The sequence below is a fragment of the Bactrocera dorsalis genome, chromosome 1, assembly GCF_023373825.1.
Source record: "Bactrocera dorsalis isolate Fly_Bdor chromosome 1, ASM2337382v1, whole genome shotgun sequence".
Taxonomy (NCBI): Eukaryota; Metazoa; Arthropoda; class Insecta; order Diptera; family Tephritidae; genus Bactrocera; species Bactrocera dorsalis.
Window position 1 is genome coordinate 102859142 of NC_064303.1, and position 13769 is coordinate 102872910.

The 13769-nt window shown below is 38.6% G+C and overlaps 3 protein-coding genes across 8 annotated transcripts; 1 reads left to right on the top strand and 2 right to left on the bottom strand.

Moving 5' to 3' along the window:
• Positions 1 to 875: 875 nt before the first annotated feature.
• On the bottom strand, positions 876 to 5868 carry LOC105231185 (uricase). Of its 5 annotated transcripts, none has more exons than XM_049451687.1 (4): positions 5750 to 5868; positions 1851 to 2022; positions 1505 to 1789; positions 876 to 1442 (listed from the first exon to the last, which is right to left on the bottom strand). In XM_049451687.1, exons 1-4 carry the CDS (start codon positions 5786 to 5788, stop codon positions 970 to 972), a joined length of 969 nt encoding a protein of 322 aa, XP_049307644.1. In that variant the 5' UTR covers positions 5789 to 5868; the 3' UTR covers positions 876 to 969. The 5 variants fall into 5 exon arrangements, with proteins under 5 accessions (XP_049307644.1, XP_049307637.1, XP_049307630.1 ...); XM_049451680.1 differs by lacking the exons at positions 1505 to 1789; positions 1851 to 2022 and adding exons at positions 5073 to 5156; positions 5232 to 5516 and having other exon boundaries at positions 876 to 1358; positions 5578 to 5862; XM_049451673.1 differs by lacking the exon at positions 1851 to 2022 and having other exon boundaries at positions 5578 to 5862.
• A 2036-nt stretch (positions 5869 to 7904) lies between these two features.
• LOC105231186 (uncharacterized) lies at positions 7905 to 9350 on the bottom strand. 2 transcript variants are annotated; one of them, XM_049458125.1, is made up of 3 exons: positions 9221 to 9343; positions 8940 to 9149; positions 7905 to 8869 (listed from the first exon to the last, which is right to left on the bottom strand). In XM_049458125.1, the coding sequence occupies exons 2-3, from the start codon at positions 9142 to 9144 to the stop codon at positions 8175 to 8177; spliced, it is 900 nt and encodes a 299-aa protein (XP_049314082.1). In that variant the 5' UTR covers positions 9145 to 9149; positions 9221 to 9343; the 3' UTR covers positions 7905 to 8174. The 2 variants fall into 2 exon arrangements, with proteins under 2 accessions (XP_049314082.1, XP_011210644.3); XM_011212342.4 differs by having other exon boundaries at positions 8940 to 9350.
• Positions 9351 to 10451: 1101 nt separating this feature from the next.
• LOC105231187 (bromodomain-containing protein 7) lies at positions 10452 to 13761 on the top strand. The gene is made up of 5 exons (XM_011212343.4): positions 10452 to 10694; positions 10752 to 11437; positions 11499 to 12582; positions 12649 to 13269; positions 13344 to 13761. Exons 1-5 carry the CDS (start codon positions 10637 to 10639, stop codon positions 13598 to 13600), a joined length of 2706 nt encoding a protein of 901 aa, XP_011210645.2. The 5' UTR covers positions 10452 to 10636; the 3' UTR covers positions 13601 to 13761.
• The last annotated feature ends 8 nt before the right edge of the window (positions 13762 to 13769 follow it).

The window sequence follows — 13769 nt, forward strand, 5'->3', positions numbered from 1 at the left end:
AACGTATACACTTATACTGACAAGGACCGCTATTTTAAATGCTTGGTCAATTTTTGACAGCTACTTTGCTTGTTTGGCTCCCAAACGATCCAGATCTGCTCCAGAGGGTCATAACTGCTGACCAATCATGGGTTTCTGGTAGCTTCCGCCAATATCGAAAACAGCGCGCCAAGTTAGGTCGAATGTGAAGGATTTGCTAACCGTACGGTCAATAAAGGATATTACCTGCATGTTATGCACAATTTTCCAGGAGTAATCTAACATAATCTCACATATTTATAGAACAACAAAAACTGGCTTTTGACTGTTTTGTTCCCAAAACTGAAGACGCTCATCAAAGTATCACAAAAAATTACTTTTTTAAGTGCTTTGAAGAAAGGAATAAAACGCTGGCAGAAGTTCTATATATCTGGGGATAATTAGTTTGAAAGAGAAAAAATTGATATTAATGAATAAATAACCAGTTTTTTAAGAAATACACAACTGGCGAATCCTTTCGAACAAACCTATGACATATCCCCTTCAAAAAAAGCTACCCGAACTACAGTAACGCTAGAAGACATCGCGAAAATTACTGAACTGTGTGCAGAGGCCGTAATTGATATCAACAAGCGTGGCGTTAGATTGAAGTCTTTTCTGCGCATACAGTACCGACAAGTTTAACCAAGTAGAATAATGACCGACTACCCCTGGATAAGCGGCTGCTTTGAAGCGCTAGTCGTAGTTCCAGATAGTTAACTCATTTATAGTATATTTTGCAACGATCATCCCTCTTCAGATCTTAGCAAAACAACAGAGCACCAGACTGTACATGAAAATTACTTAACAAATAATTAGCTATCTCATGTAAGGAATTTATTTCAACCAATAATCAATATATCAAATTTTACATAAATATAAAAGTATCTCTAAAAGCATCCCTTTAAATACAATTGAATTCAGAGAAATAGTATAAATTTTTGATTGTTTTCATTTTTCCAAACGGTCTAATTGCGCGTATCCCAAGCCCAACGGCGTCTCTGCTGGATTAACAATGATGACATTAGCTTTCGGCTCGATCGGCGGAAAGCGTGAGAAATCGAAAGGAAAATGTCTATAATTTGGAAAACTTATTGAAATGCTACAAATCTCGGGCATTGCATCAAGCACAGCACGTTCTGCAACATACGCCGCATACTGGACACTAGTGATGATTACACCTTTCTCTGGATCACCAGCAAACGATTGCAATATTAAGTCACGTACTTTCAACCAATGTGTCTTGAAATCGATATCAACTACTTTGGAGTACTGCCAGCGCGCATTTATATCTGTACACAAAATACGATCGTCCATATCGCCTTCGGAGAACATATCACCTTTCACGTAGCCAGTGAACGGCGCACGAGCGGTCTTTACCATGCGCAAACCATAAAAAGTGCCAATCAGAAGTGATGGGCCCTCTTGAAAGAATATCACAATAATCTAAATTTAATATACATATGTATATTAGGGTGTTACTCACGCCTTGTTCGCACAACTTCACAACCATGGGTGCCATTCGAATTTCGCATGAAGGCGTGATTGTGTTTCTTGCCCTTATAGTAGCCCTGGTGCTCTTGCTCACCAAAACGATCCCACGCCAATTCCTCCACCATCAAATTTGTTTCTTCGACTTGCTCATATGTCTCTAGGAAATGTTGCGTAAGCGTGAGCGCAAATTCTTCAGGTGTGTGCAGACCATGCCTTTGAGCGTGCACATAAATGGTATTCTCTTGCACATCACTGCCGATGATGTCCGTATTGTCCGCTAATGTCAAATTATAATCCATTGAATTATATGCTATAAATAATAATGAAAAAGCAAGTACCTTCGTAGTATTCTTTGTGTGTGCGCAAACGCATATGTGAGTTTACTTTGAATTCGGTCACGCTGTGTACGGGTCCATCCTTCTTCAGTTGAAACACACGCACTCCCTGTTTACCGTAACCATAATCGCCCATTCGGTAACTAGGCACTCGAGGATCTGGTATTTTCGTAACCTTGCTGGGATCAGCATTATGCAATTGACGAGTGAACATCTTGACGACACAAAAGCAAAACCGAGATTATTCGTGTAAGAACATTGCCAAAATTGCTGTAGTGCCTACTTGACGCCTTTTATTGCAGCGCACAACATATGCATACTTAAATTATTATATCTTATCAACTTGAATTAAAAAATCATATGTATGTATGCACATACAAAGAAAAAACCGAGAGTGAAATAATTTTTTTCGAAATCGCGGTGATGATTATCCAGACTACACTGATTAGTGACAATGATACTTTTATCTACTTATATTTGAGATAAAAGTATGTACTAGTTGTATATCAGCTCAAATGAAAAATCCCCGGCCTACATAGTAAAACACATTTTTTTGTCCAAAGTTTATTTATTCATTCAACTCAGTTCCCTTCAAGCGTGATTATAGCGATTTTCGATTACCATTTTTGTAGTAGAACCTGTTCTTTGCTCCAAAATAGGCCTTAGTTTCGGGGATCACCTTTTCATTCGACGAAAATTTCTGAGAACAGGGTGTAGGCGCTCTTGGCCAGATCTGTAGAATTCAGTTTGCCATCGTTTTCACTGACTTAAGACACGGTGTATTAGCTTGGTGAAACATCACTTTATTTTTCTTCGAATATGACTGTCTTCGACGATTTCGTCCTTCAAACGATCCAATAACGCTATGTAATAATCGCTATCCCCAATCGATGACGTTGTAGCTGACGTTTCATTGCCCGACCATGAAGAAGTTCGAATACCAATTAGCCGTCTGAACAACAAAGCGGCGGGGGCCAATAGATTGCCGACCGAACTATTCAAACACGGCGGCGAAGAACTGAAAAGGAGCATGCGTCAACTACTTTCTAGAATATGGTCAGACGAAAGCATGGGTCGGACGATTGAAATTTAAGTGTGCTCTGCCCAATCCACAAACCGGGAGACCCTGGGTAACAATCTGCGCAGGTTACCGTGGGATAAGCCTCCTCAACATCGCATATACCGTTCTATCGAGCGAATTGTGTGAAAGAATAAAGCCCACCGTAAACATACTGATTGGACCTTATCAGTGTGGCTTTAAGCATGTAAATCAACAACTGACCGGATAATTACTATGCAATAAGTCTTGGAAAAGACCCGTGAAAAGATGATCGACATACACCACCTCTTTGTCGATTTTAAAGCAGCTTTTGACAGCGCGAAAGAGACCTGCCTTTATGGCACGATGTCTGACATTCGTATCCCTGCAAAACTAATACGGCTGTGTAAACTGACCTTGAGCAATATCAAAAGCTTCGTCAGAATTGGGAAGGATCTCTGCGAGCCGTTGGCCTCAACAACCGCTCCGTTGGTTTTGCCTTCTTCAGAATGAATAATGAAACAAAGCAAATAGGTCTGGTAGTGAACGAGGGAAAGACGAAATATCTCCTCCCACGTTACTGTTGAGAGCCATAACTTCAAAGTCGTAGATAATTTCGTCTATCTTGAAACCAGTATTTATTAACACTAACAACAATGTCAGCCTCGAAGTACAACGCAAAATAACTCTTGCCAACAGGTGCTACCTCGGACTGAGTAGGCAATTGAGAAGTAAAGTCCTCTCTCTACGAGTAAAGACCAAACTCTATAAGTCACTCATTATTCCCGTCATATGGTGCAGAGGCATGGACGATGACAATATCTGATGAGTCGACGCTACGAGTTTTCGAGGAACATTTATGGTCCTTTGCGCCTTGGCCACGGTGAATATCGCATTCGATGAAACGATGAGCTATACGAGTTATACGACGACGTTGACATAGTGCAACGAAATAAAAGACATTGGCTGCGCTGGCTAAGTCATGTCGTCCGTAAGGATGAAAACACTCCAGCTCTGAAAGTGTTCGACGTAGTATCCAGAGGAAGAGGAAGACCTCCGGGTCTTCGTGAGCAGTCCACTTGGATAATTTTCGATTAGACTTCAGAATGAAATTATGGAACCATGTTTTATCCATTGTCACATATCGACGCCAAAACTTGGGCTTATTGCAATTGAACATCTTCAAACACTGTTACGATTCATCAACTCGTCTTTGTTTTTGGTTAAAAGTGAGCTCGCGCGGCACCCACTTTATACAGAGCCTTCATATACCCAAATATTCGTGAATGATATGATGTACACGTTCAGTTGATATCTTTATCTTGAAAATCTACACTTTACGATCATCCAAAATTATTTTGTGGGTTGTTTGATTTTTTCGTCGGCAAAAACTTCTTTTGGGCGTAAACCCGACCCGAAAACCGTCTTCGGTGTTCATTTCACTACGTCTAAACTTAAAATATCAATCGTTGATGCTGAAAAGTAACTGCTTATATTGTAGCGTCGATTTTATTACTCTTCAAGCGCTTATAGAGAATTTTAATGGATCGAATCAATTAAGCTGCAGATTGAATAAATACAGTTTCTATATGTTTTTGTTGAATCTTCTACGACTAATTTTAAGGCATCCTCGAAGAGCAACGGACTGCACATAATAACTGCTATAAATCAAATTTACTTAACAAATAATTAGCCTGTCTATATAAGGTATTTATTTCAACCAATAACCAATGTTAATAAAACTATCTCTTTAAATACAATTGAATTGATGGAAATAATATAATTTTTTGATTGTGTTCATTTTTCCAAACGGTCTAATTGCGCATATCCCAAGCCCATCGGCGTGTCTGCTGGATTAGCAATGATGACATTCGCTTTCGGCTCGATCGGCGGAAAACGTGAGAAATCGAAAGGAAAATGTTTATAATTTGGAAGGCTTATCGAAATGCTACAAATCTCGGGCATTGCTTCAAGCACAGCACGTTCTGCAACATACGCCGCATACTGAACACTAGTGATGATTACACCTTTCTCTGGATCACCAGCAAACGATTGCAATATTAGGTCACGTACTTTCAACCAATGCGTCTTGAAATCAATGTCAACTACTTTGGAGTACTGCCAACGCGCATTTATATCTGTACACAAAATACGATCGTCCATATCGCCTTCGGAGAACATATCACCCTTCACGTAGCCAGTGAAGGGTGCACGAGCGGTCTTTACCACGCGCAAACCATAAAAAGTACCAATCAAAAGTGGCGAGCCCTCTAGAAAGAAAATCACAATAATCTAAATTTAATATACATATGTCTGTATATATATTTTTTAGGGGTGTTACATACGCCTTGTTCGCACAACTTCACAACCATGGGTGCCATTCGAATTTCGCATGAAGGCGTGATTGTGTTGCTTGCCCTTATAGTAGCCCTGGTGCTCTTGCTCACCAAAACGATCCCACGCCAATTCTTCCACAATCAAATTTGACTCTTCGACTTGCTCATATGTCTCTATGAAATATTGCGTAAGAGTGAGCGCAAATTCTTCAGGTGTTCGCAGGCCATGCCTTTGAGCGTGCACATAAATGGTATTCTCTTGCACATCACTGCCGATGATGTCCGTATTGTCCGCTAATGTCAAATTATAATCCATTGAATTGTATGCTATAAATTATAATGAAAAAGCAAGTACCTTCGTAGTATTCTTTGTGTGTGCGCAAACGCATATGTGAGTTTACTTTGAATTCGGTCACGCTGTGTATGGGTCCATCCTTCTTCAGTTGAAAAACACGCACTCCCTGCTTTCCATAACCATAATCGCCCATTCGGTAATTAGGTGATCGAGGATCTGGTATTTTTGCAACTTTGCTGGTATCAGCATTATGCAATTGACGAGTGAACATCTTGACGACGCAGAAAAACAAAACTTGTTGCACCTCTCACCGAGATTATTCGTGTAAGAGCATGCACAAAATTGCACCTTTTATTATAGCGCACAATATATGCAGTCTTAAATTATTATATCTTATCATCTTGAATCAAAAAGTACATATCGCTCATTTGCTGCAAGACCGGCATAAGTCAAAAAAATCGATTCGCCAGAAAACGCGTTTAAAGTTTTCAACTTACTACAACCTTACACGGTGACTCCAACCTTACACCTCTTCTCAAGCGGAGCATATAAGAGGTATTCATATGAATTTTTCACTCAACATGAAGTATGATATAACGAACAATTCTGTAGCATTAACTCCAAAATCACGTTTTTTGACTTATGCCGGTCTTGCAGCAAATAAGCGATATGTACATACAAAAAAAACGAGTGTGAGATAATTTTTTTCGAAGTCGCGGTGATGATTATCCAGACGACTGATTAGTGACGATGATATCTACTTATATTCGGGATAAAAGTACTAGTAGTACATCAGGTCAAATTAAAAAGTTTCCGTCCTACCATAGTAAAGCATAGTAGACCTCAATTTCCCAGCGAATATTACTTTAAGATCTATGACGAAAATTTCTTCCCAGCGAGCATTCTTTTAAGATCTAGGCCTTAGTTTCGACGATCACCTCTTCATTCGACGAAAATCTCTTCCCAGGGAATATTATTTTAAGATCTATGACTCAATTTCGGCGGAGTTTTTTAATGTTTTCGTCGGTAACAACTTATTCTGAGTGTCTACTACGTTCACCGCCTTCGCTGTTCATTTCACTATGTCTAAACTTAGCATACCAATTCTTGATGGTTAGTTTTCCTGGGGCAGTGTCCGGCAGGTCGTCACAATGTAAATTTTTAGATTCAAATGTATATTTCCCCTTCAAAAAGCAATATTATATCAACCAGCGAAATTCCTTTTTACCCATTTTTCGACATTAACAAAAGTTGCTTCACTAAAAATGATATAATTTTAAAAATATTTTCTTCTTTCAAAAAATGAAAATTCCGTATGTATGTGAATATAATTCTCAAAGTTATAAGTCTATTCAGGCCGTTTATTTATTTGCTTTTCATCTTCATCGAGGCTAAGAAGCTGAAAAGTAACTTTTTATACCGTAACGCTGATTTCATTATTCTTCAAGCGCTTCTAGAGAATTTTAGTGGATGGAATCAGTTAAGAGGTTACATGGATTTACGGGTTTCAAAAAATCGAATTTTTGTCTTATTAAATTCTACAACACTTCTGAAATATTGTCCTAAACTTTCAACTAGATCCGAGTAATCGTTTCGAAGATACAGCCTGGAGAACTTGTGTGCTCGAGACTAGCTAGGCTAGGTGCGCAGTCTTTAAACGGGTTTTTCTCGAAACTAAATATGGGCTCTTAAACTTTCTAAGAACCCGATGTTGGCGTTTACTATATAGTAACTCAAGACTTATTTGATTATTTTTACAACTACGATAACTCTTGCTGATTCCACCCAGACGTAGGTTAATAATGTATGAGGCTTAAGAGTACAATAATTTTATGTTTATTTGGTTTTTAATAAGGTTTCGTATTAATAATATTGTACAATATAATGTATACTGAATGATAAAAATTTTGATTATAAAAAAAAATTATAATATTAATTTGTATTCAATCAAAACGCTTTTAAAAATGTTGTGGAAACACAGATATATTTGCACTTATCATTGGTGTATCATTTAGCTTGATTTTTATAACTATTATATATATGATAGCAGATGTAAAGAGCTAAGAATAGAGCTCAAATTAAAAATTACATTTTTGTGTATTCTTATAACGGAGACCATTAAACCGAAGCAGATTAACCATCATTCGTCTTTTAGTAATAATACCTAACATCAATCAGATCAGTGAATATATCTGGTAGTTTTAAATATGGGTAGTAAAATAGAATGGTGATGAAACTTCCAAGGTTTAGCCGGTCTCCAATATACACCACCAAACCTCTATTAGCTGTATTAGTGCTAAACTAATTGAAGTAACTGACTGTTTTGGAATTTAAATGCTGTTTTTTCCACCAACTGTTAGGATTCAGAAATTTACTGCAAAGTTGTATATGAGTATAAGCAATGACTTCTGGCTAGTGTAACCGTGAAGAACAAAAAGTGTATGTCTTTACATGGCAAAGAACAAGCGTTTTAGTGTTTTACTATTTTTTTATTATTTTGAATTGTTGTCAATGGTACACCGACAATTAAATCAGCCACTAGATGCCATAGCCTACATTTGCGGGCGCACTGCATTCGGAATTTCAGCAGAGTTCTCTGTATAACAACTTGGTCCATCATACATACATACATTTGCATGTGGGTACTCAGTAGTTTTTCAACGCTTTGTATTTCGACCTGGGCTAGGCGAGTTACGTATCGGACTACGATTATGTCGCACGGGGCTACTCGCTGTGTTGATACTTTGATTTGTTGATTTCGGTGTAGAATTCGTTGTTTTCAATATTGATTGAGGCGCAGGCGCTTTTCTTATCGGACTAAGTATTTTCCTGGAACTCAAACTATTCCACGGCTGTGGCTTTAGATTCAGTTTGGGTTTCAACAAATGTTCACAGCGTGGGATCGGTTTCGTCGATAACCTTTTAGAGTAGCTATCCAATTTATGTCCTAAATCATTCATATACTCCCGCAGCGCTTGTATCTCTAAGGCCATAGCTTGACGATCACGATCCATTCGTTCGTTTTCCAAAAGCATTTCTTCGAGAATTCTTTTCTGTTTTTGCACTTCGAGCAGTCGCCTATGACTTGCAGGATCATTGTAATCCTGATAATTATGTACGGCACGACGCATGCGTTGTTGTTGCTTTTGTGCGCGAGCCGCTTTGATTTGTGGTATGGAAGTCGCTTTAAATGGTATAGTTGGTTTCGTACTATTGACCTTTGGATCTGCTTTAGTTTCTACCATATCTGATTTAATGTTTGAAGGTTTTTGTGGTGAAGCTTCTGCCGGCGTCTCGTTGGTTGATTTTTCTTCTATGATTGCAGGTTTCTCAAGTCTTCGAACTTTCCGATCTAAAACGTTACGCTTATAAGTTCCACTGACGGTTCATACATACCTTACATATATGCATGACTTACGTACTTCTTAGTTTATTATGTACAGATGCTACAATGCTATTGAAGGATGTGCTAATCTCGGCTTTAATCGGTCTGTCCTCAAGAACTTTGCGCTTTCCCGTTAAAATGTTGGGACTAAAGTATGTTTCAACGGGCAAAGTGACCTCTTTTAGCTGTCGATCAACCATGTTTGGTAAATTTAAACGATTCATATTGAGTTCAGATGCCATTGTACCTTGTTTTTATATTTTTATTAACTTTAAAAATAGAAGTAATTTATTTAAATAAGCCAAATTTAGTATTTACTTAAAATTTAGAAGAATTAACAATGAAATTTAGAGAAACAAAGATAGCTAATTTTATTTTCATATTTTAACGAGTGAAATTTTTTTGAAAATTAAATCATGGTGTTTGTTTTTTACTATGTTCTTTCAGTTCAATCAAATGTATAGATTGGAAAACTGCATATTCCTATATATCTGTAAATTATTGTGATTTCGTCTGTTTACCATTACAGAGTTTCTCCGGAAAGTAAAAGGACTGAGTCGAATTAAAAAAATGTATTGAAGAAATCGTTACAATTCTTTAAAAACTTTCAAAATAGGCTCCTCCAGCGTCGATGCAGCGCTGCCAGCGCGATTTCCAAGCATTGAAGGCGCCACGGAAGGCATTCTTCGGAGTAGCCTTAAGAACCGAGCAGCATGCACTGCTTCGATCCCCTCTGTCGTCTCAAAATGCTTGCCTTTCATCGACCTTTTTAGGCAAAGAAACAAAAAAAATTCGGTGAGGCCACATCTGGGCTGTACGGCGCCTGCAGCAGCAGTAGGATGCCGGTCTTGATTAAGTAGCTGTTCACAAGAAAGGCGGTGTGAGCCGGAGCGTTTTCGTGGTGCAACCTCCAATCGGCTGCGATGTCGGATTTAACCCTTCGTTTAGGTCTCTTGAAGACTTCCACTTAAAACTTGGCGTTGACGGTTTGTTCAGGAGGTAGAACTTCATTGTTGACGATGGGTTTAATGTCAAAAAAGTTAGCATCTTGTTCACTTTGGATTGGCTCACTCTTCCGGTCTTCAACACCAACCTTTTCCCGGTCCCTCCGATTTACCGAGTTTCTCACAGAATTTAATCGCGCACCTCTTAAGTAAATACTATCCACGTAGAATATTTTGGTGTCAAAACTGAATAAAATCGGACTCGACAATTCAATCTTCCAATAAAACGATTTGCCTTTATGCCATATTCACTTATACTCTGTGTGTATACCTAATAAATTTTACGATATTCTGGTCTGTTATTAAAAGGTATCAGAGCTGCCCTGAAAAATTAACGCGAAACTTTAACCACAAACTTTGGTAGCGCACTCAGATAATTAACAAGGAAACTAACCGATAGTTTACTTGTAGTGTAACTAACCTATCAAAAAGATAACGGAACGCATACGATTTATATACTACAAGCGATGCGCAGCTATATATTGTTGATAAAGTTTGGTCGCATTGTTAGTCTGCGACAAATGCAACCCTGAGTTTTGCACTGTGGCAAATTGGAAAAAAACAAAGCTAGCGAGAAAAATGGAGAAACCTGTCAAAAATTTACAAGCGTGCAGTTATGAGAGAGCGTCTAATTTCAATTCATTTCTAATGTTTTTATTTAAAAATTATTTCATATAACCATTGTTAATACGTAAACTCACAAAAAGTGTATATTTAAACACAATACAAAATGGGATCGTCTAAAAAACATAAGAAACACAAATCCGAACGCAGAGAAAAATATGAAGGTTTTCGTTGTTTGATAGCAATAAAATATAATGTTGTTTACAGTAAATTTTTTTTAGAATATAGCAATAGCATGGATCCTAATCAGCTCCAACGAGGTTTGAAGTTAATACTTAAAGTAGGCTCCAATTCCACACCCGAATACAGTGGTGATTCTCCGCTTGCCGGTCCACCTACTGCCGTAGAGGCAATGATGTCTGCAGCACCAAGTAGTCCCATGGCTCAAGATGAGCAACATGATGAATATCATGGAGAAAAACACAAAAAATCAAAGAAGAAGAAGAAAAAGAAGGACCGAGAAAAGAAGCATAAACATCACAAAGAAAAACGGCATCGCAGCGAGCGACATGAACATAATAATGGTACCGAGTACCGAGATGTTACTGCAGATGTTCCAAGTGAAGAGTGTAAAATGGATGAGGATATTCCAACGACAGTTGCTACAGTACCTGTTGCTCAACGTAGCCCTAGAAGTGCGCCACCACCGATTGTGGATGACGATTCTAGCCAAGATGGCTTCAGTTTTATAGAAGATGGCGATTCACAACCATTACCAGAAAATATACTTTTATATGCGGGTATCACAACGGATAATTCACCATCTTGTCGACCAGTGTCAAAACCCATAGTGCCACGTAAATCCGATGATACTTTAATGGACTCGCCTGCATCCTCCTCTATGCAATCTTCTTCATTTGGGGCAGCGGTAATTGGAGGGATTAGTCCTACAAAACCTTTACAGGACGTAAGTTAATGGAAATACTGGAAAAAATTGCTTTAAAATTTATAATGTTATATTTGTGTAGCTATTAATACCGTCACCATCAGCATCGACGGCAGCATCAACTCCCGGTGGAACTAGTTCTTTGGCTGCGCTTACACCAAAACCGTTAGAGGCACCGAAAACTCCAAGCTCCTCAAGTGAATCTGGTCGAGAACCGCGCACTTGTGTGCTTAAACTAAAACAGCAAAAGTCGCCTTTGAATAAGTTATTAGATCATTTATTACGTTTTCTTGAAAAAAGAGATCCTCACCAATTTTTTGCATGGCCTGTTACTGACGACATAGCACCCGGTTATTCTTCAATAATTACTAAACCGATGGATTTTTCCACTATACGCCAGAAAATGGACGATAGCGAGTATAGCACTTTAACCGAGTTCACTGATGACTTCAAGTTAATGTGCGAGAATGCTATTCGGTATAACCATGTTGATACCGTTTATAATAAGGCCGCGAAACGGCTACTACAAGTAGGCACTAAGCATCTTATGCCTGAAAATTTAATACGGAGTCTCAAACCTTTATCGGGTTACCTGCGTGACTTAACTGCTAAGGAACTAGGTTTCGATTTACATGGTGATTTTGGTAGTTATGATCACCATGCTATTGACTCAGCAGATGAAGGCGCTTCCACGGGAGCAGAAGAACCAACTCCTGCACAATTAGAAGAGGAGGAAAAACGGCGAGCACTTCGCCTGGAGAATGAACCAAAAACTCGCTTTGAACCCTATGTAGATGATCTAACTTCCGAAGAGATACTGGCACAGGTACAAGGAGCGGCACTAGCTGCCAAAAAAAGACTATCAGCAAAGGAAAAAGCCCATAAAATGGGGTTCTTGCGACAGAATAGAGATGGAACCACTTCGCTAAATTTACTTATTAAAGATGAAAACGAGGGACCAGAAAAGGTGGTTACCCTGGGTGAACTAGTAGGCAAGTTGCAGTCCGGCTCCGGACAGTTGTTTTCTTCGCGAGAAGACAAACGAAATGATGCGAAAATGGTGAAACCACTTAATTATGGCGCTTTTGCTTCCTTTGCGCCAAGCTTTGATTCGCGGTTTTCAAATCTAAGCCGCGAAGAAACCCAATTGGTAATGCGAACTTATGGTAAGCTGCAGCAGTCATTAAGTATGTTTAGTTGTAAATAATAAATTAATTTTTGTTTTCGTTCAGGTGATGCTACAAGCACAGAGTATGCTGAAAGTATATTGGAATTCACCAAAAATTCGAATTACGCATTAACTCTGGCTAATGGCCTATTGGACATGCTCACTAACGGTGAGCACAGTAAAGCCATGTCAGATCTTTATGACATGCAAGTACAAAATCATGAACAGAATGAAGTCTTCAAGTGTTTTAGTGCATGCGGTGGATTTGGTGGTCTTCAAACTGTAAATACAGCATCTGAGACGCGAGAGCAAATCGAAGAAGAATATGAAAAGTACAAAAACACACGCATTGATTTCAATCGCTTACGTACCCTAAAAGATCTGGGAATAGATATCGACTTTTTAGATAACATCGAATCTGAAATGAAAAATTTCGAACTGACTCGTCGTCTTCAGGAACATTTGAGCAATAACCTAAACTTGATCGAAAAATTGCGTGCGACTCAACACGAGCGATTATCACAGCCACTGCCTCAACATTTGGCATTTGTGCCACAAGCTGGTGCTGAGGAAGTGCATCTGGCACACCAAATCACACAGCAACTCAGTGATGTTGCTAAGAAATTACCACCATCGGCTGTAGTAGATCCATATAGTCTTCGTAAAGCGATGGGGATGTCTAATGGTGAGCTTAACTTGAATGACTCGCATCTTTCACAAAATTTTCAATATAAATTATTTTTATTTTATTTTATGTAGTTGGTCTACCACCACCTCCCCAATCTGTCAATCAACGTGTAACATTACCAGAAGTCCTTCAACAACCAGTATCAATGCCCCAATTACAACTAGATTCGCAAAATTCCACTATTGGCATCTCGAATGACGATGGGTCTAATGTTTCGGGCGCCGGTATGCGTATGGAAATAGATGATGAGGAATTACGGGAAATTCTAGAGAGCGGTAACAGCGACTTAAATGCTCCCGCCAGCGCCGATGAAAATCCTTGGTTATAGAAAGGGGAGGCAACAATAAGATTTGTTTACACACAGTTATGTTGCCGACTATCACATTTACTGATAAATATTTTTATAATTGTTTTTGCCAACATAAAATAAAGGCAAACACTTCTCAAAAATTTAAATTAAAAAAACAGCATTAATTAATTTATTAATCAATCAATAT